Genomic DNA, 21,558 nt, shown 5'->3' on the forward strand with positions numbered 1-21,558 from the left:
CATCCATAGAAATAACTTAAACAGTCTCGATGGAAAACACAGTGTAAATACGCTAGAAAACGCAGTACCACGGACTTTTCATGCGTTTGCCGAAATACGCCGTTATTTGCACAGCAACCTATTCCTATGTATATACAAAGGCAGCTGCCAGACCTTGCGGAAATACGCTGCGATTTTACTATTTCACACTATTAGCACCATGGGAAACGGGATTTGCTATGTCACCAGTACTAGGCTGAAAAACGCCACAGTCAGGGGCTGTGAGGGTTGTGTGGCATTTTTAGGCGGAGAAAATACGCAGCGTAAAAACGCAACGTCTGGCATCAGCCTTAAGTGTTGATCTGAATCTTTACATTAAGCACTGTATAATACTTTTTGCACAGTTTGGGAAATGAATTGATGTAACTTTGAAGAATTATGTCCTGATGAATTAGGCAACAAGTAATTACCATTTCTCAACAATTTAATTATGTGTGAAGAAAACTATTTTTGTGGGGTGAAATATATGAAAAGTAACGGGACCCATTTAAAATAATTGGTCCACTAAATGAGGGTAAGCTTCCCCTATGACCATTACCATCCAAATTCAGCTGAATAATATATATCCATATTGCAAAATCATAAAGGTTTATACATTGTCTCACAATGGGAAAATAAATAAGCAGCCTTTTTTTTGCTTACCAGTGCCCCTGCTGCATAAAGCATTGCTTGGTCACTTAAGAAGTCTTTCTTTGCAGTATGGTAGCAGCTGTATGCCAGATCATAATGTTGCACTAAGAAACACAAGTCTGCCATTTTCCTAATCTGGAGCTCAGGTGCCTCTGGTGGATACCTATATTAAAATAAAATATTATAGATTATAAATATTATAATTTAATAAATTATAGCATGAAGCACATTCTAGTTCAACAGAAATTAACAGGTTATTGATAAAGCAAAGAATAAAATTATCTTTCTTCATTTTTTTTTTTACTACACATTTTGGGTACATTTTTAGAAATATGTATGGGGCATACATTATTTATGCCCTACCTGGTGCTCATAATGATTTTCTTGTGGTTAGTCAGTCAGTAATATGGATTTACCTTTATTTATTTTTTTTTTGGCCCTGTAAATTATATAAGATTAGTAAGCATGATCCCTATATCTTGCAAGCATCAAAGTGCCTCCCTTTCACTTATGAGTTGAGTGTGTAGGCACAACATGTAAATGGAGGCCTGGCAGTAACACTGCCTCAAGGCAAGTGGAACTGCAAGTTGCAAGAACAATGTTTATAAACAGTGTTTAGGAGCACAGTTCTGAGTACGTTTTATGAGCAGCACCTAAAACTTATTCTACATGATGGTGTAGCCATAATAATCAAAGGAATGCCTGCAGACCACTTGCAATTTTGTACTGCATCACTGAATAATCTCTAAAGTTGGGGCTGCAAGTGTCAGCTGGGGTGGCCAGATTTGATAAAGTCTCCTCGTGTGGACCTTTCTGTATTAATGCCCCCCCCCCCCATACATCTTGTTATTCATTTATAAATATGTCACCAATTTGGGTATTTTTTGAAAGCAGAACTTCTAAAAATAATCTCAGACATAGTTTTCAAAATATCTATTTCCCTTGTCAATGAGAACACCATGTTGCTATACGGTGATGCTCAAATTCTGGCATTTAGGTGACCGTAACCCATAGATTTGTTTTAGTGATCAAATATACTTAAATCAAGGGATTATGAATATGAAAATCAATCTTTATATAAATTTTGTAAATATAGTTTAGTATCTGTGTATAAATGAGTAAGATTCCACTGTGACAAGCACAGTGCATAAAAAAGGGGATGTCCCCTTTTGATAACTTCTGACAATACTATCCTTATTTCAAAAATAAACAGCAACAGAAAGTTCCCAATCTGTAGATATATTTGTTACTATACTTATACACTGTTAATAGTGTATTCCAGCCCAGCCAGACACAGCTCGGGTAGTGAGAGCTTCATACGGGGCATGCACAATTGCAATTAAACCTTATCTGCCCTGACTCTTACCTATCAAGGTAGAGGACAAGAGAGTTGCAAATGAACAGAAAAAAATTAAGACTTTATTAAACAGCATGGATATAAGTTATACAGAAATAAAGCCTATATACCAGATATGCAACGTGACACTGCTTTAGTTATTTACAATGCAATTCTTCAAAATATTAAAGTATGAAAAAATGTATGCAAACAGCTTACAGCAGTCCAGAGGTGTTCTTCAATTCATTAATACTTTTCTCTGGTACCTTGCTACCACTGAACCACTTTTTGGTCGCAGACAATAATGACCGGCTCAGTCCTTTTCTGGATATTAGCTTAAAAAAAAAAAGATACATTATAGATAGATACAAAAGAAAAATAGATACATTAAGCCACTCATAATTGCAGATCTCACCGATATATTGGCACAAAATTCACAGACAAATTCGGTGTAAACACAAAATATGTAACCTAATTTCATGCTGCGTGTTTAAGTGAAAATAATGATACAAATTGATAATAAATGGTATATTTCTTTTGAAGTTAACAATGTTTGCAATGCATGCAACCTAATTGGTTTTCTATGTATACACTGTGAATTATTTCATTTGTAAGACTGAGGCTACAGACTGTATCGCAGAACAGTTATTCTTACCTCTGCTCTGCTATAAAGAAAAATCATTATAATAATGCTAAAAATACAACTTACTGCTTGGTAAGATATAGCTTACTTATATCCTACCTAAACATTATCATAGCTCTTCCAACTATACTTCTGATACTGAACGATATAGTGAATAAAGAAGCAAAAGAAAACCTGATGCTGCCTGCATCAGTATGTAAATCTTTGGCAGTTCTGTCTAGTTCTCACCTGATCAGAACAGCAGGGGCTGCTCTGGTTACCAATTCATGATGATAGTAGTGGAAAAACTGGTAATATCATGAAAAAAAAATGTAATAATGTAATAAGTGGTCAAAAAAGTATGAGCCCAAATCCACCACAGCCCTTTAGAAGGGACAGTCTGTACCATCAAAGATGCCCCCAGTAGCTCCCCATTTTCTTTCCACTGCACATGCTCTGTGCTGCTGTCAGTTACTGAGCTTAGGGACCGACTCACAATATACTGTATATATAGTCACAATACAAGGTTAATTTAGATTCTCATAACATGGCAGCTTAGTTAACAGTGCAATTTGCATCACAATTTAATAATCAGCTCTGTAGCATCAGGTTCTATGAAAGACTAACCTCATTTTCTGCTTAATAAATTTGCACGGAGTCCTAAACCTAGCTGCTCAGAGCACACTGAGCATGGGCAGTGTCACTGACACTTAAAGGAGAAGGAAAGGTAAAAACTAAGTAAGCTTTATCAGAAAGGTCTATGTAAATATAGCCATAAGCACTCACAGAAATGCTGCACTGCAAAATCTTCTGTGTCAGACTTCTTGCTCTCAGAAAAATCCTTCAAGGCATGGCACAAGTCTGCCCAGTTTGCTCCTCTCTCCCGTCTCCTCCTACCGCTCTCATAAGAATCCATTCCCCCCTCCCAACTCTGTGTAATATGAGCTACCAGCAGCCAGATCTGCAGTACTGAAGCTACTGATACCAAGCTAAATTGGCAGCTGCTATCTTAAATAAACAGGGGGAGCTTCTAGGGCTTTTTTACTCAGGTATGGTAAAGCTTTCTGCTGACTAAATATAGCGTTCTACCTTGCACTAATGTGGCTAACCTATTGGCAGTAAAATGCCAAAATGCCTTTCTTTCTCCTTTAAAAGGAGATGGTGAGATGCTGAGCACAACTTTGAAGGCTTGGCTCATTACCGTTATAGGGCTGCTGAACCTTCAGGGTGGTGTAGTAAGTTCAGTATATAAAATAAGGCATTTCTAGCCATATTTGTTTTAGAGAGATAATTTAATTTAAAGAAACACTATTTTGCAGAAAGAATATTTTTTAATAGCATTTAACTAACCTGGTCATTCAGTTGTCGAATTGTCTTCTCTACATGGGGCAATAGTCCTCGAAATGTGAACTCTTGTATAAACTGCCTAATACGATCATGGTCAGTAAGAGTCAAACATGTACCATGAGGGGTGCCAGCACCTGATTTCTTTGCATCATTCACAGATCCAAGAGCTCTGGTTTTATCAAGCCCATCCAAACTTCCAGTGTAGTCATTTATCTGATCAAGCTGAAGTGGGTGAACTGCAAAGTTATTCGATAAAACATCTGCCGAACAAAAGAAAGCAGATTTTACTCTGAAATTTGCCTATTTTGCATTGTTTCAACATTTTTCATTAACCTTTATCTACTGCAAACAACGCAGCTAGACAGTGCTGTATCACAGAGTAGTGTGTAGTGCCCTTTTAAATCATTTTTATAAAGAGAGGCCACATGAAGTCAGGACTTGTAAGGAAACATGGAGCTGTTTCAGTGATGCAATAATGAGGGGGTTTGGAAAAAGTGGATACATCTAGCAAATGTTTTTAAGTCTTCTCACCGGAAAGCCACTAAGCTGAAACAATCTAACCAGGAAATCAAATGGTGTCATTGCCAGTGTAATTTCTGTCTTAGTAGTAAGACATCCAAATTCTCAAAACTGCCTAACCGTTAACATGAGTGGAAATCGCTTGGACTATTCTGGTACACTCTGGTAAGAAGTTGTTGCATTTCTTAGCGATAATCGCTTAAAACGCAAGCGCACAGAAAGAAACCAGATGATTACCATTTAGGTAAAAAAAAATAAATACAAGAGTTTTTTCTTATATAACTAGGGACAATGGTACACAGGGTGATTAAAGTGTCTTGCCACCGGTGTGATTTACTTATTGTCAGGCAGGTGGCTAAATGTTCATATCTACTATATAGTACTAAATATATACACATATATCTACTTATAGGGGATATTCAACTTTAAGTATTGGTATTTATTAGTAATATTTTATTGGCTGCTGGGCAGTGATCAAGGTACTGGCCATGTGCACTCTCCTTCCCAATGCTGATCTCTGCATTTACATGGAGGAGAAGGGGGGCGGAAAGCTCCTTCTCTAGAGGGCAAAGCCTTAAGGCTGCACTGACTTTATTAATAACAATAAAATAACCGATTCAGATATCAAATGTAAAGGACAGAGTAACCTCACAGTAAAATGATTTGACAGCTGCTTAATTGATAAATGAGATAGCTAAACATAGATATAAAGAATAGCTAAAGATAGATATAAAGAAGGCGAGACGTTGGTCCCTAATATCAATAGACATATGGTAAGGGCTACATTTTCATGATTATAGTTGGGGAGAGTTCAGAGTTAAATTTCTAAGAAGTTTTGGAGCATGCCAGTGTTGCAAGGCACAGATCTAATGTCATATGCTAACCTTTCACAGAGTTCTCCAATCCATCCACAGAGATCACATGCTCTGCATTCTTATTTGGTACACTGCTATACGAACCAGCTTCATTAGGATCCTAAGAGGCAAATATGTTTTTTTTTTTTACTTGCTTTAGGCAAAGAAAAGTTCATAACTAACCATATTAAATTATGCCATAGTTTACATAACTCAAGCTGGAAAAAAGTTTGGTTGCATAAACAGCATTACAAGTAACAAATAATGACTAAATATTGTACATTTTGGAGCCATTTCATAAGCCCCTAGGCAGAAGTGCAAAAACACTAAAATACACAATGGAGGAATGGCCGTTCTCAGCACCTCATCAAAGGCCAGCACCATCTTTACCACCTACTCCATTGGGCATGCGTTCTGTGCCGGGGCTGGAGGGGGGATAGCTATGTGCCTCAGCTCTCCCATATTTTATGAATACAGCACTGCAGAATGAAGGCAGCACTGAATTCATGGGGAAAGCCATTGGTCTCTGTATTCCAAAAAGCAGAGACCTGCGGTAATTTATTTTTGTAGGAAGACACTGTGCACAGTGCAAAAAAAATAAAAAATTTGGCTCACTGCCTCCATTTATTGCACTGTGCACACTGCTACCTGCTTGAAAATGACTCCCTTTATCTATCCCGAAAAAAAACTATGGACTCCTTAATGGCAGTGGGAGCAACAATTAATATGATTTGCTTCTGCACTTGTTATTATCCACTTAACACACCTGATTCTGAATACAATTCTTCTGGAGATACTGGCTCCATGGATCAGGAATCTGTTCATCTGCTCCTCTGCTGGATGTTCGAGAGTTTATCTTTAACAAATAACATCCCTGAGATCCATATCTTTGTATCATTTCCTCATAAAGGGAGTCAGCCCTTCATAGATACAATAAAAGATGTCAATAATAAGCAGTAAAACATACAATAATGTTGTTGAATGATAAATGGGACTAAGACGCTTTTTCTTTGATCCTTGCACTCCAAAGAAATATATATAATGGGGAATGATTATGTGGTGTTAATTTCGTAAAAAAGGTGTAGAAATGGGATCATGAAAGGGAAAATGTTTCATGATCATGAATATTGCATGAATACCAGAAGACATCATGGACTCATTAACTTGGTTGATGTGCGTTTACTTTTGGTGAGTAGGCAATTTAACCATCGGGTTGCTGATCTATCATCCTTGGCCTACTTTACCTGAAGGGTCCTCAGCACAAGGTACTTTTCTAAATAATATTTACAAAATGAACACTACACAGTGTGTAGCACTTGGCACTTAATTACAATTATAGTCATATGAAAAAGTTTGGGAACCCCTCTTAATTCTTTGGAGTTTTGAAGTAGCAACTTCCTTTTAATATACAACATGCCTTATGGAAACAGTAGTATTTCAGCAGTGACACAAAGTTTATTGGATTAACAATTCATCCATACAGAATCTTTCCAGTTAAGTTAAATGTGATGGCTGCCAAGCATGGACACCCTGCTTCAAATCATCCCATAGATTTTCCATGATATTCAAGTCGGGGGACTATGATGGCCATTCCAGAATATTGTACTTCTCCCTCTGCATAAATGCCTTTGTAGATTTTGAACTGTGTTTAGGGTCATTGTCTTTTTGGAATATCCAACCCTTGCATAACTTCAACTTTGTGACTGATGCTTGGACATTATCCTGAAGAATTTGTTGATATTGGGTTGAATTCATCCAACCCTCGACTTTAACAAGGGCCCCAGTCGTCCCTGAACTAGCCACATAGCCCCACAGCATGATGGAACCTCCACCAAATTTGAAAGTAGGTAGCAGGTGTTTTTCTTTGACCCCCCCACTCCCTACATGGTGTTCTTCTTTCGCCATGCAAACCGCTTTTTGTTATGACCAAATAATTCAATTTTTGTCTCATCATCCAAAGCAGTTTGTTCCAAAATGACTGGCTTGTCTAAATGAGCTTTTGCATACAACAAGCAACTCTGTTTGTGGCGTGAGTGCAGAAAAGGCTTCTTTCTCATCACCCTGCCATACAGATGTTCTTTGTGCTAACTGCGTTGAATTGTACAACGATGTACAGTTAGATACACCATCTGCAGCAAGATGTTCTTGCAGATCTTTGGAGGTGATCTTTGTGTTGTCTGTAAACATTCTCACAAGCCTCCGCAGATTCCGCTCCTGTATTTTTCTTGGCCTGCTAGACCTGGGTTTTACAACAAATGTGCCTCTGGCCTTCCATTTCCTGATTACATTCCTTACAGTTGAAACTGACAGTTTATACCTCTGAGATAGCTTTTTGTAGCCTTCCCCTAAACCATGATACTGAACAATCTTTGTTTTCAGATCTTTTGAGAGTTGCTTTGAGGATCCCATGCTGTCAGAGGAGAGTCAAACAGAAGCACAACTTGCAATTGGCCACCTTAAATACCTTTTCTCATGATTGGACACACCTGCCTATGAAGTTCAAGGCTTAACAAGCTAATCCAACCAATTTGGTGTTGCAGTAATCAGTATTGAGCAGTTACATGCATTCAAATTAGCAAAATTACTAGGGTACTCAAATATTTGTACAGCCAGTTGTTCACATTTGATTAAATTTTATGCAACTAAATACTACTTCACTAAAAATCTTTGTTCAGAAAACACCCCAGTACCTAAATGTTCCTGGGAAATGAAAGACATACCACTGTTAACTTTTTTGTTGAAAATTGAGTTAATTATTATGTAGGCTGAGAGGGGTTCACAAACTTTTTCATTTGACTGTATTTAAGGGTACTGCACCAGAGTCCATATTGCGCTTCCCTATAGAGATTTGTTCTGGACTAACTGTATGACCTATCAGGAAGTGTTGTTCTTTTTCATGGTGCATTTATAACCAAAGTAATGTTTACATGGGGAGTCCGATTTATCAAAAACTGATTATGGGGAGAAAAAAAACATAAGCAATTTTTCATGTTTTTTTATGCTAAACCTTTAACCTGAATACACATATAGTTGTGTTATTACTTGTTATAGGCAGAGTAGTCCAATGGCCATCCTAAGGCTACACTGTCATTGGACAGATTACTATATCAGGAATAATTCACTCTTAACGTTTTAGTCAAGCAAACGATTTTTTTCAGAAAAATGAAAAAATGTAAAAGAAAATATTTTTTACTTACGTCTGTTCGTCCCCACTGCTGACATCATGCATCAGCACGTAATATTTCAGCGTGTTGGGTGTAAACCATTTAGGATAAGAATAATCATTGCTGTGCTGAATCCGGTGTTGCTCTTGTGACAACTTAAGGAACTGTTCCAAAGGCTCGGGTTCATGTGAGGAAACTACCAACATGCCTGAGAAAGCTGGTTCAGGTTAATAAGCCAAAGGCTGAAACATTAACATTCATCTATAGATTTTCATTGTGTGTAAGCCTTTCTAGAATAACAAACATTTCCCACAGTTTGTCAGTTTCATACTTACATACACACACTTACATGTATTGCTTTATAAAGGATACAGGCCAAGTAGTGGCTTAAGAACTCATGGTCAGAAGCTGGCATGCACTGAAAAAAACTTTCCCGGTAAGACTCAAACCAAGCTGTAGTTGCTGTAAGGCACAGTAAAAATTAAATTATTTGAATTAGCATATTTATACCACAAGTTTCTCACAAATCACAATGCTACTATGAATAATTATTATTTGGAGAAAGCCGAGGCCTGCTATAGGAATCACCTGCCTCTTTTTAGTATCAACATTCTACAGCATTAATGTGTAAAAATGTGTTTACACTGCAGGCATTTAAAAATTCCACTTAAATATTTAGACCTGAAAATTAGATATAACAAATTTTACAATTACTAAAAGTTGTTTGTAAAGTTGTTAAAGGGCAACTATACCTTTGTTTTTTTATTTTAGATTTATTGTAAGTTTGTGTTCAACTTGTTGTTGGTGTATTATTCCTTTGATTGGTTTCCAGCCATTTTATATGGAGGTGTTAAGACTAAGGGCTTATGCCATATGTCTGCACCTAGAGCCCATGTGTTGACCCAGGTGCAGGCACACGGAGTGGATTTCTGTGTGAAATGCATATTCACACATTTTGGAGCTGCAATCAGATCCCTGTGTCTGCACCAGGACCAACACAGTGGCTTCTGGTGCAGAGGAAAGTCGATTCAAGCGCAGGGGTCGATTCTCAGTCTGCTTTTAGCCGCAGGCCAAGAATTTGCCACGTTACAGATTATTGCCAAAGCAGACAGGTCTAAAGTGACTTGGGCACTTTAGACCTGTCTGCTGAACCAGGTTTGCAAATACACACAATCTAGCACGTTTAGTATGTTATAGATCGACATATCCTAAGCAACTCTTCAACTGGCCTTCCCATTCTGCATCTTTCCGGTCTGCAACTAAAATACATTTATCCAATTGTCAGGGCACTACATAAAGAAAACTGCTTGTGAGACTTCAATTTTATTATCTTCATTTCTTATCTTTCTAGTCCAGCCTTTCTTATTTCCAAACTGCTGCCTGGTTGCTAGGGTAATTCAGCCCTAGCAAGCAGATAGCAGCTATAATTCGAAGCCTGACAAATGCACATTAAAAAAAATGCAAATTGTCTACAATATGCTAAACATTCATTTCAAGGTAATTTTTACAGTAAAACTGTAACACCTGCTAAATAACCATACACATTAAAGATGTAAACAAATTTGGAAATGTTCACATTGCAAAGAATATTAAAGTCACAGTATTACAACTTTTTGTATCATTACACAAAAATAGTAATAACTGAAGTTATATTAAAAGGTATTGTTTAAGTTAAAAAAATTAAGAAAAATAATGCATTTCAAGAATTTCAGTAATTTAAAAAGTGTCACAAGTTAATTAAACCGAATTACATCTGTTCAGTTGACTTAGAAACAATGCAATCTCTAAGTTCTCTTTAGGCTAACAGTGTTTCTAAGCATTTCTTTATGGGGGAAAAGTCATAATGATTTGTTTTACATTATTCTGCCTTTTTTTTTTACAATAAAGTAAATGTTAAAGGAAGACTTTTATAAGTCAGCAAACTTTTTCCCCCAAAAAGCAAAAATTAGTAAATGTATTTGGGGAAGGAGGGGATCAGATTACAGATAGCCACCACCAGCTATTGCTAGATGAGGAAAATACGCAAATGTATTAAAGGGTAACTTGAATCTAAATACAATGGTGAGTAAAAGAGGATTGGTTAGATGGATGAGGTAGGGGTAATTTAGCTCTGTATTCCCAACTGCAATGATACCTGAATAAAACTTGGACATGCTGAGCTCCATCAATGTGTCTTTCCAATTATTGTACCAAGGAACACTAGCTTTAAGAGAACGATCTGATAGAGGAAAACATGTTATTATTTAACTAAAATTTTGCCACAAACACACAAAACAAAAAGTTTCTAAATATTGTCGCTCTGTGATTTGTACTGTTCCAGGAACCTTCTATAATATGAAAATCTTGAAAAGAACTGCAGAGATTTAAGAAAACATGCTAAAATCAGTAAGCATTAATTAAGCAAATATATGACGATTCAAATCTTTAGTGTGTGAGAATGCACAAACATTGATCAAAAGGATGCTTGGTGTTTGGGCAACGGGAACACTACTGACTGGTTTCATACTGTGTCCTGCCAAACAGACATATAACTTAGAGGGGTCATACATGGTATGCCAATTTTCTATATACAACTGCCATTCAAATTTTGCTGACCGTCAACAGATCAATTAATTCAATCCCAGGTGACCAAATGTCTGGAATTACTGCATGTTACTGCCCCTTTTCAGATATAGAAGACCTTTAAAAGCACCTGATCAAAATTTTCAGTCCTGTCCGATCGACGAGACGACCGGTATCCAAGGCTTTTACCAATATCGGTTGCCTCGTCTCCCACTATACACGCACCAATTATTGTACGGCGTGTATGGCCACCTTAATTACGCAGCGATATACAGTAAATACACTAAACATACAAGATTACATATAAAAATAACCAATACCAGAAGTAATGAGGGCCCTGGCCAAAAAAACCTTTATCTGAAAGCGAGAAGGGGTTGAGGCAGGGGTTGTGGGATGGGCTAGACAGCAATAAAGTAATCCTACTAGAACTGCAGGGTGACTGTTACAGCCAAATTTTCATAGACTAATAGTGTTGTTAAAAAAGGGGGCCTGAAATAATGTTTACAGCAAAGAGGAACTTGAAACTAAAGAATTAAAAATGTCTAGTCTGGTTCTCTGGCTGCTGACTCTGGGAAAAGGTACGCAAAACTTATGCAAAGCATTAAACTATCCAAGTAACATATTCTGTTTTTTAATTCTATTGAAAACCCAAGATGAATTAAAATGGTACAGTCAGTGGTAAGCAGCTCAACGCACCGTCCAAAACACATTCAAAAGGATCTGATTTACATTTCATGAAACACAGGATATTTTTTCTTGTCATAAATGCATTCATTACTTGTATAAAGTACCAACAAGAAGAGGCATCAATCATTGTGAAAACTAGAGGTTTTTAGCAATATTATTATTAAAATGTATATAAACCAACATATTCTGCAGAATAAATGGGTTTATACATTTAAATTAACCAATATAAGAGATGAAGAGGGCTACAATTAGCTTACAATCTAAAAGGTATATAATAGAAGTGTAAAAAAATAATAGAGACCCTCTTATGAGGTAAGAAATCTATCATCCACAAGGCATAGGACCTAGAGTGTTTTACATGCAGTGATTTAAATGAATGCAGAAGGTCAGGTATTGTCAAGCGTTTTAACACCTGTGGGAGAAGAGATTTCCTGTGTGTTAAAGTATGACTCTGTCCTAAAGCATGTCTTTGTCTCCTTGCTCTCCAATTTGTAAGTAAATAACAAATAAAGGGTAAGTGAGCCAGGATATATCAGAAGCAATGCTGTAGATGCTTTCAGCCCCAGAGAACTACCTAGGGCTGATACCTAAAGATTGCTGATAACATAACATGGGGCTATATGATGCAAATTATAAACAGCTAAGTGTGGTTCAACAAAAGAAGAAATGTTAAACATTGATTTTCAAATAACAATGCTCTTTAAGTAGATCAAATGGATTACATTCTATTTAACCGATGCAGAAAAAAAGACTATATATTGCTGTCATCAGAATGTGACTTAAGTGATTAAAGTATTTTGAAGACTAGTACAGGTGTGGGACCTGTTATCCAGAATGCTCGGGACCTGAGTTTTCTGGATAAGGGATCTTTCCGTAATTTGGATCTTCAATACTAAAGTCTGCTACAAATCATTTAAATATTGAACAAAACCAATAGAATTATTTTGCCTCCAATAAGGATTAACTATATCTTAGTTGGAATCAAGTACAAGGTACTGTTTTATTATTACAGAGAAAAAGTATAATTTTTAAGAATTATTAGCTTATAATGGAGTCTATGGGAGATGGCCTTTCCGTAATGTGGAGCTTTCTGGATAACAGGTTTCCGGATAAGGGATCCCATACCTGTATAATAAAACTGGTTATTGGGTAAATCAATCTAGTACATAATAAAACAGTTAAAAAGGTAAGTAATCTGATTTCAAGGAACAAGGAAACAGGAACAAGGAATTTACAACCAAAACACTGCTTTTAATGTAAACTATCTAAAACTGCATATAAAAGAGAAGAAGATGCTCTCAGCAACTCTGGGGTTACTTAATGTTAAAGGAAAAGTAACACTAAAATTTTTTAAGTAAAAAAGCTATTCTACCCTGCACCAATAACTGCCCTATCCTGCAAACCACTTAGTATTTTAAATGCTTTAATAGAAAATACCTGCTAAAACTTTGCTTCCTGTCAATTGAACTACGGCGATAGGGCGAAGGAAGGAGCAGCATCCACTATGCGACGATCAATTGATCAAGCCTAGCCTTCTTTCTGTATAGGAAGGAGTCAGGCAAGGCTCGATCAATCGATGCTGCTCCTTCCTTTGCCGTATCACCGTAGTTCAATTGACAGGAAGCCAAGTTTTAGCAGGTATTTTCTATTAAAGCATTTAAAATACTAAGTGGTTTGCAGGATAGGGCAGTTATAGGTGCATGGTAGAATAGCTTTTTTACTTAAAAAATTTTACTGCTACTTTTCCTTTAATACAACGAAAGGTGGGAAGTACATTTCAATTGCAGGTACAAAAAGGGTCAAAGTGGTTATATAGTAAGCACAAACAAACCGCCCTCAAACCGCACTGTTTGTGCTTACTAATTATGTTAACCACGCACCCAGGCAGTACCAGGAGTTCTCTGTGTGCACCACCGACGTTTCAGTCCTTTTTGGGTCCTTTTTCAAGGTACAAATACATGCAACAGTTCAGTTTAAATAACTTCCTACTATGAACCCAGGGAGTATCAGGGACATCATATGGAAATGAACCCCTTGTGACCAACATAGTTGCACTTTATAATATTCGGAGAGATAGAGATTGTTACAATGTTAAACAAATAATCATCCACTGGTGTGGAATGTTTTCTAACAAAGTTTTAACAAATGTTGCACTCTATATTGTATGGGGGAATCAAGTGAATGTGCTGCTTTTAAGAGCAGGGAGAACTTATATATCAGTTTTTATTGGTGCACTTATATATCAGTGTGATATTTGATTTTTTTAACGGGTCACTGTCGGGTGTTGTTGGTCACAAGGGGTTAATTTCCATATGATGTCACTGATACTCCCTGGGTTCATGGGAGGAAGTTATTTAAACTGAACTGTTGTATGTATTTGTACCTTGCAAAAGGGACCGAAATGTCGGTTATACATGTAGCACACTTGAGATTGTTTTCAACTATAAGACCCTTGGTGCTGGCTGTGTTTTATTTTTATATATATATATATATATATATATATATATATATATATATATATATATATATATATATATATACCATGTTGAAGAGAAGGAAAGTTCTCTGTGCACAAGTGAAATGTACACAGCAAATGCATTCTAATGTTAACTATGGTTGCTCAGATTTATCCCTGACATGACCTTAGTACACTTACCAACTCCATATGGAAGCAATAAAAAATATACATGGGTTAATAATAAATTAGTTTAACACAAATCAGACCATGCATTTAAAAACACACCCATGCACACACCAACAGACTTTTTGTAAACCCTAAATTGTCACTGCAACTTGTAGTGTTGCTACTACTGATGCCAATGACATGCTAAGCAGGAACACACACCAATACAATCACTCAGTTCTACCTCTCAAACACAAATCAATTAAACCTATTCATGTTATTTTAGTGCCAAAACATGCACACCCAGAATATATGCAGTATTTCCTGCATTATTTGGGTTTTTTTGACTATGGAGAAACTCATATTATATCACATTGAACATGTGAAATGTTCCATGTTTCTTGTATACAAATGTTTTTGTTTTTTTCTTTAGATGATAACGGTGTTTTCTCTACAATCCAAAGATCTGAGCTTGATTGGCTACATGTCATCATCAACCAGGAACACCCAGCAAATAACCACAATTACATGATCATTGTATGAAAAAAGTCCCAGGAAAATCAAGGATTATAGTAATTTCACCCATTTTCCTACACCTCACTGGTTTACACATAAAAACCTTAACCTCTACCATTAAAGAAGTTGTGCCTACACCCAGAAGAATTGCCTCGACCCAGGTGCAGGCTTACACAACGTATTTCAGCTGGAAACTGCTCGAGTATGCTGTTTTGGCCTGAACCCGGCACCAAAGAAATGCTTCTGGGCGCAGGCACATCTTTCAGATTTGTAAAGGGGAGTGGCATGTTCTGCCCATGTGGCACTAGCATAAAAGCAGATATTTCTTTCCATTAGTATGTACAATGCACATAACAAAAACTAACAGAATGCCCTCCTGTTTGCTGCATATTTCCTTCAAATGTGGACATGTCTGACAGAGTAAGCCTACTGACCCATTAAAAGGACGAGAAAAAAAAACAAAAAAAACTTATGAGGTACCAATTTGTTACACAGCCACCAGGGACCAAAACTGCTAACCTTTTGCAATGGGCAGTGAACCTCTTCTTCCTTGTTGTATCCTATGTGTGGCTAATGTTAGAGCTAATGAGCACTGTAATTGTGTTGTCATGTCAGTTTTATATCTAGACTATTAAATAAATATAGCTTTTAATTTATTTGTGGTGTCTTTGGATAACACATTTTTCTTCTGTTTGAAGTGAACATCATTGTGCTTCACACCACAATTCATTTTGCAGAATGATGCTGTTACAACTACAAATAATCAGACTTTTAGTGCCCAAACCTACAAACATGACAGAAAATGTATACTTTTCTTTATACTTAAATTTCCATAAAAATACATACCACTTATGTTCAGGTCATAGTCTCCAGCAGTAATGACATTTGGTGCTAAACCCTCTGCAGGCTGGCTAGCTGAGACAACATCGTTTAAAATTTTCCTGATTGCTGCTTGCTGTGGTGATTGAGTAACAATGTTGTTGACTGCAATCTTCAGGTTTTTAATAACATGAAGCTGGTTGCTGGGGTCTCTCATATGAACTAAAAGACAAAGGCAACAAATGATTAACAAATAAAGATAACCTGAATATGCCTGCTTGAGCATCTTTAGGGCTCTGGTACACAGGGAGATTAGTCGCCCGCGACAAATCTCCCTTGTTGCGGGCGACTAATCTCCCCAATATGACATCCCACCAGCGAAAATGTAAATCAGCGGTGGGATGGCATACGCAGCGGCACGATCGCCGATGTTGCCTTGAGAGGAAACTTCGACGATTTCCACAAAAGAGGAGATTAGTCGCCCACAACAAGGGAGATTTGTCGCGGGCGACTAATCTTGCCGTGTACCAGAGCCCTTAAGCCAAAATCTGCTTTAAAGTACTCAGCAACAGATAAAATAACAGAAAAAAAGTGGAGGGTACTGGTGTATTTGTGGCAGAAATTACCACATGGGGTCAATAAGTACTGATTGTTTTTTGTTTATCTTATGTTGGCCATACAGGCACCATATTATCGTACGATACATCATTTTGTAAGATATTCGGTGGCTGGACAAGACGGCCGATATCACAAAGGCTGCAGATATCCGACGATTCAGCCCTGAACGTCAATGGAGTGTGAGAACGATCTTTCGTTATTGCTACGTGTATGACCACCTGTACTGTTGCCCTGCACTGGTAAAAGGGGGTTTCTTTGCTACAGAAACACTACTATAGTTTATATAAATAAGCTGCTGTGTAGACACGGGGGAAGCCACTGAAACTGGAAAAAAGGAGAAAAGGCACAGGTTACATAGCAGATAACAGATAAGCTCTGTAGAATATAATGGGGGTTTATGCGCTATCTGCTAAGTAACCTGTGCCTTTTCTCCTTTGAATGGCAACCCCCATGGTTATACAGCAAGGTATTTATAGAAACTATAGTAGTCTTTTTGAGGCAAACACACCAGTTGTTCCAGTGCAGAGCAACAGTGTATTATAATGTAATTTCTTTTATACACTTTCATTTTTTGGTGTTACTGTTCCTTTAGAGATGACTATATGTACAACTGTTGGAACTTCATAGCTTCTCCTTTGACAAACAGTATTAAACTCATAGTATACAGACTTTTTTTCCACATAACACAAGCATTATATTAAGTGCAGTGAAAACTATTTCTCAGTGAGCAGAAATGCACTTTATATACTGGAGATAGTCAGTCAAACACTTTTACTTTATAAAAGTAAAAAGACATTTTTATCCAGCACACAATATTACATTTAAAACACATATACAGGCTATAATACAGTGCAGTGTGCATTATTTGAATAATGTGAGTACACCAATGTAACATACTGCTAGCAGTTACACAACTGCTTACATTAAGAGTGGGCATGACAACTTGAAATACTAAAAGCACATAAAAGGATGCCAATTTTACCATTCTTCTGAACTCCTAAACCATCAGTCATACTCAAGTCACAAGAGAGAAATTGGGAACAGAAGAAAGACACTTCAGGCTTTCAATGCTCTAAAGCCTCTTTGAATGGCATACATCAAATAATATTAAAATTGTATTAAATGCAGATAGATTAGTAACTTCTACTTGTAACTGTCCAGAGTGTTGTTATTGTCTATCGTGCCAGCAGACTTTCTTACCCTTGGAAATATAAATGAAACAGTTTGTAGCCATACACATGTAGCAGCTAGTATTATCTTTGCATAGCATAAGCCTTACGTATACACAACATACATACAAATAGTCAGGTCACAAACTCAGCTGAAGACTATAGGCGGCCATGTTATCAGCTAATTGTAAGTTAATTCACAAATGTTGAATATTACAAAATGAATACATTTAGACCTTGTGATCACCCATTTCCCCATTGTTATCATGCATGGGATAGAAGATTATCAATGCACCTAAAAATACTACAAGGGAAGGGGATGGCCAACACAGAATATGAGCCAACAACCCCCACAGCCAGCTACTGGCACTTGCTCTGGGAGATGAAGATCATAAAATTACTTCCAATTACTTCTCTATTTAGTACCCACTCCCCACCCAGATACTTCTTTATCAAAATCCTCACAATCCTTCACAATCCTCAAAGCTACATTTGGTAGAAACAGGAACACAAACACCTAAAAACCCCAATTAATCAGGACAGGAATTAAGGAAATTATGTTTGAACCCCCCTGAGTATGATGTTTGCCAGGACAGAGGAATACTGAAAAATACATCCATTATGACATAAGTCCCTAGTCTTAAACAGGGATAAATCTGCACAGGAATAAGACAAAGCACAACAAAGAGAAAAACACACATTAGGACAGGGGTAAGACCCAGGGTACAGGTTGGAAGCAGAGATGTTTAATTACAGTACTAGACAGCAATAATGTTGCTAATAATATGGCAACAGGTATTGTGAAAAAGGGTATGAAGGCAGAACATGAAGTTGCTGCAATAGATACATAATCTCGTTACATGTGACAAACTAGAGGCAGCTAGTTATGGGCAATAAAAAGTTTTCAGTATAGCAGCATCTACATACACAATGTTACACCACTATTTTACCAAAAGAAATCCCAATACCAACTAGGAAAGCACTTAATCCACTATTTTATGATTCGGCCGAACCCCGAATCCTTTGTGAAAGATTCAGGTGAATTTCGTACTGAATCCAAATCCTAATTTGCATATGCAAACTAAGGCACAGAAGGAGCAAAGTGAACCATGTGTGTAGTACACAGTGAAAAATGTTCGACTTCCACATTTATGTGGCGAAAAGTCACATGATTTTGAGGATTCAGATTCATTTCGGCCAGGATCATGGATTCCACCAAATCCTGCAGAAAAAGACTGAATCTCTAACTGAATCCAGAATTTGGTGCATCCCTAATACCAGCATGTAATTAATAAGCGATGGCATTAATATGTTTTTCCATGATGTTGGGCAATCAGTCAGTGTTGCAATTCATCCCACAAGTGTTCAGCTGACTTTAGGGCAGGGCTCCGTGCAGGCTTATTAAGTTTTGTCAATGCACGGTGAGGGCAGTAAGGTTGGGTAATGCCCTTCCTAGTGATGTTGTAATGGCAGATTCTGTTAATGCCTATAAGAGGGGCTTGGATGATTTCTTGAACAAGCATAGCATCCAAGGCTATTGTGATACTAAAATCTACAGTTAGTACTGATGTTGGTATATATGGTTTAAGTTTGTGAGTGTATAGATAGGTCAGTATAAGTTTGTGTGTGCTAGGTTTACTTGGAAGGGTTGAACTTGATGGACTCTTGTCTTGCTTCAACCCTGTGTAACTATGTAGCTGCCATCTCAGTAAACTGCTTCTTAATTATCTTTATGTTGGACATTGTGCTAAATCAGCAAAATCTCAAAACTACTGCCATAAAGTAAAAAGCACATCACTGACCAGAAGGTCCTTGTACAGTGTAGCTTTGTGTGGAACCCATGGTACTAGCCTAAACAATGACAAACATCCCCAGACCTCTATATCACTTCCACATAACATAACTGTCCATCAGACTGCCAGATGGTAATCATTACTCCAGAGAAGCCATTCCATTGGTACACAGTTCAAATGTTTACAAAGAACCAGCTGATGCCAGACTGGTGTTCTGCTGCTTCTTGCAGAAGCAATTGAATTTGGGGATATCTTACATCATAATCTCTACAACTGAACTCCAAAGTTTTTTTTATGCACAAATGAAATGGTAAAGCATCAGTATGAACTGAGATGGTGGTAAACGCCTCGGCAGATCTTTTGCAGTTGTCCTGCACTGTTTACAATTCTTTTTGCTGAAACGGGGCTTCACCTGGGGCCAAGGAAAGATAGCTTGAGGAAGGCTAGCGTGGAGACACCAACTATGACAACAAAGGCCTCCATATTATTTACAATAGGCTGCTGTACATGGGAAAATAGTACAGAAGTCTTATCCACAGAGGAACATAAAACAAACCACCCCTGAAGAAGAGAAGGCATATGCACAGATTTTGAGATATACTGTATGCACAGCCATTTTTTTTACCTACCTGTCCAACATTGATAGCAACATGTATGAGCTAAAGAGTTGGCATTAGAAATATGGTAGCACAACAATTATGTAATCAAGATAGTTTTAAACCAGGGGATAAATAACTACATCTGAATCTAGTGCTCTATTGGTGAGTACCAGAATAGATGTCTAATTCAAAAGCACCACAACCTTGCTGCTGGGTTAAGTTACACATTAAACAAGTTCTGGGCCTTTCTTAATAAATGACCCCAGAGACCTACAATTTCACAACATGGTGCACACAAGCTAAATGTTTAAAAGGGTAATGTGCCTTTAAATGAACTTTAGTGTGCTGTAGACAGCTATATATTTGGAACTGGTCATTATTTTTTAAGTTTTTGAATTATTTAGATTTCTGTTCATAGGCTCCTCAATTTGGAAATTAAGCAGATTTCTAGTTGCCAATTTAACCTAGCAACCAGGCAGTAGTTGGAATGAGAGACTGCAAAATGAATATGAGAGGGTTTGGACAGAAACATAACTGACAACAAACTGCAATGCTTCGACTGTTGTTAAACTACAATTCCCATCTCCCCCTGCAATCATTAGCCGTCAGTGGGAAGTAAGACTTGTAGATCAAAACGACTTTAGCAACAATTACATTTATTTCCAGATAAGAGGCCCCTGAGTTGCCAGTGTGCCATGGCATATGCCCTCTAGTTAAACCAGCCCTGCTCACAATGAGCCAGAACTCATAGCTGTCTAGCAGTTACTATACTCTTGCTGTAGTGCCTGCCTAGGATGCTGGGTACTGTAGCACAACCAGGACTACAAATCCCACGCAGGGAGGTCCAAGGGCATTGGTTAGTGCAGAGTAGAGACATGTAAGAGGCAGCCCCTCACTAGCCCTTTCTCTCAGCAGCTGGCCCGGTGCTTCCCAACCCCTAGAGAGTGGCAGTGTTGGCTAGTGAATATGGCTGGCGGGGACTGTCACTCACCCTCCGAGCTCAGCCTGCAGAAAGGTCGCACCAGTTCGCAGAAAGAGAGTTGGTTCTTCCGGGCCAAGTTTTCCGCCTCCTCGCTGCAAAGCGCGGCCACCTGAGGTACGAAGGAATCCTGCAGAAACTCATGTACGGAGAGCAGACACTGCGCCATCCCAGGCCCAAGTACCGGCACAGGTTCCCTTCTTCCTGTCACAGCCCGCTAACCAACACGCACTGCGGCTCCAGATCACGGCAGAACAGACGCACAAAGCTGCATGACAAGCATAAGAGCTGTACGGAATATACAGGAAAATGTATGAGCTTCTGTGTCCTGTGCTAAGAGCTGCTCACTCAGTGCTGCTTCTTCTTCCTCCCTGACTAACTCCGCCCGGTCCCATCAGCCGGTGCGGGGCGGTCACGTGACTTCCGCATCTGTCACTGCGAGAGCTTGTGTGAGTAGGGCAGGGCGCGGGCACGGAGCGGGGACGCGCATGAATGAGTCACTTGTCCTGGCTGTTAGGTTCTGGTACCGCATTGTAACAACAGGGCTATACACGAACTCTCACAGCCCCTTTGTGTCTGTCTCAAACTTCAGCTTTAGGTCCGAGCCTGCCATAGACAGTGGTTCTCAACCTTCCTAATACAGTTCCGCATGTTGTGGTGACCCACAACCATAAAATTATTC

General features: G+C 38.1%; 1 protein-coding gene across 2 annotated transcripts in view; it reads right to left on the bottom strand.

Moving 5' to 3' along the window:
- The window catches only part of trappc8 (trafficking protein particle complex 8), a 46,632-nt gene extending 25,320 nt beyond the window's left edge, over nucleotides 1–21,312 (bottom strand). The window contains 10 exon segments of one of the 2 annotated variants that reach the window (NM_001079389.1): nucleotides 682–832; nucleotides 2,225–2,340; nucleotides 3,978–4,234; nucleotides 5,378–5,468; nucleotides 6,114–6,267; nucleotides 8,545–8,719; nucleotides 8,884–8,973; nucleotides 10,646–10,729; nucleotides 15,746–15,940; nucleotides 20,889–21,297. In NM_001079389.1, coding sequence (NP_001072857.1) covers nucleotides 682–832; nucleotides 2,225–2,340; nucleotides 3,978–4,234; nucleotides 5,378–5,468; nucleotides 6,114–6,267; nucleotides 8,545–8,719; nucleotides 8,884–8,973; nucleotides 10,646–10,729; nucleotides 15,746–15,940; nucleotides 20,889–21,045 — 1,470 coding nt within the window. In that variant the 5' untranslated portion in view covers nucleotides 21,046–21,297. 2 annotated transcript variants of the gene reach the window in all.
- Between the last annotated feature and the right edge of the window lie 246 nt (nucleotides 21,313–21,558).

Source organism: Xenopus tropicalis, chromosome 6, assembly GCF_000004195.4.
Source record: "Xenopus tropicalis strain Nigerian chromosome 6, UCB_Xtro_10.0, whole genome shotgun sequence".
NCBI classification, from domain to species: Eukaryota; Metazoa; Chordata; class Amphibia; order Anura; family Pipidae; genus Xenopus; species Xenopus tropicalis.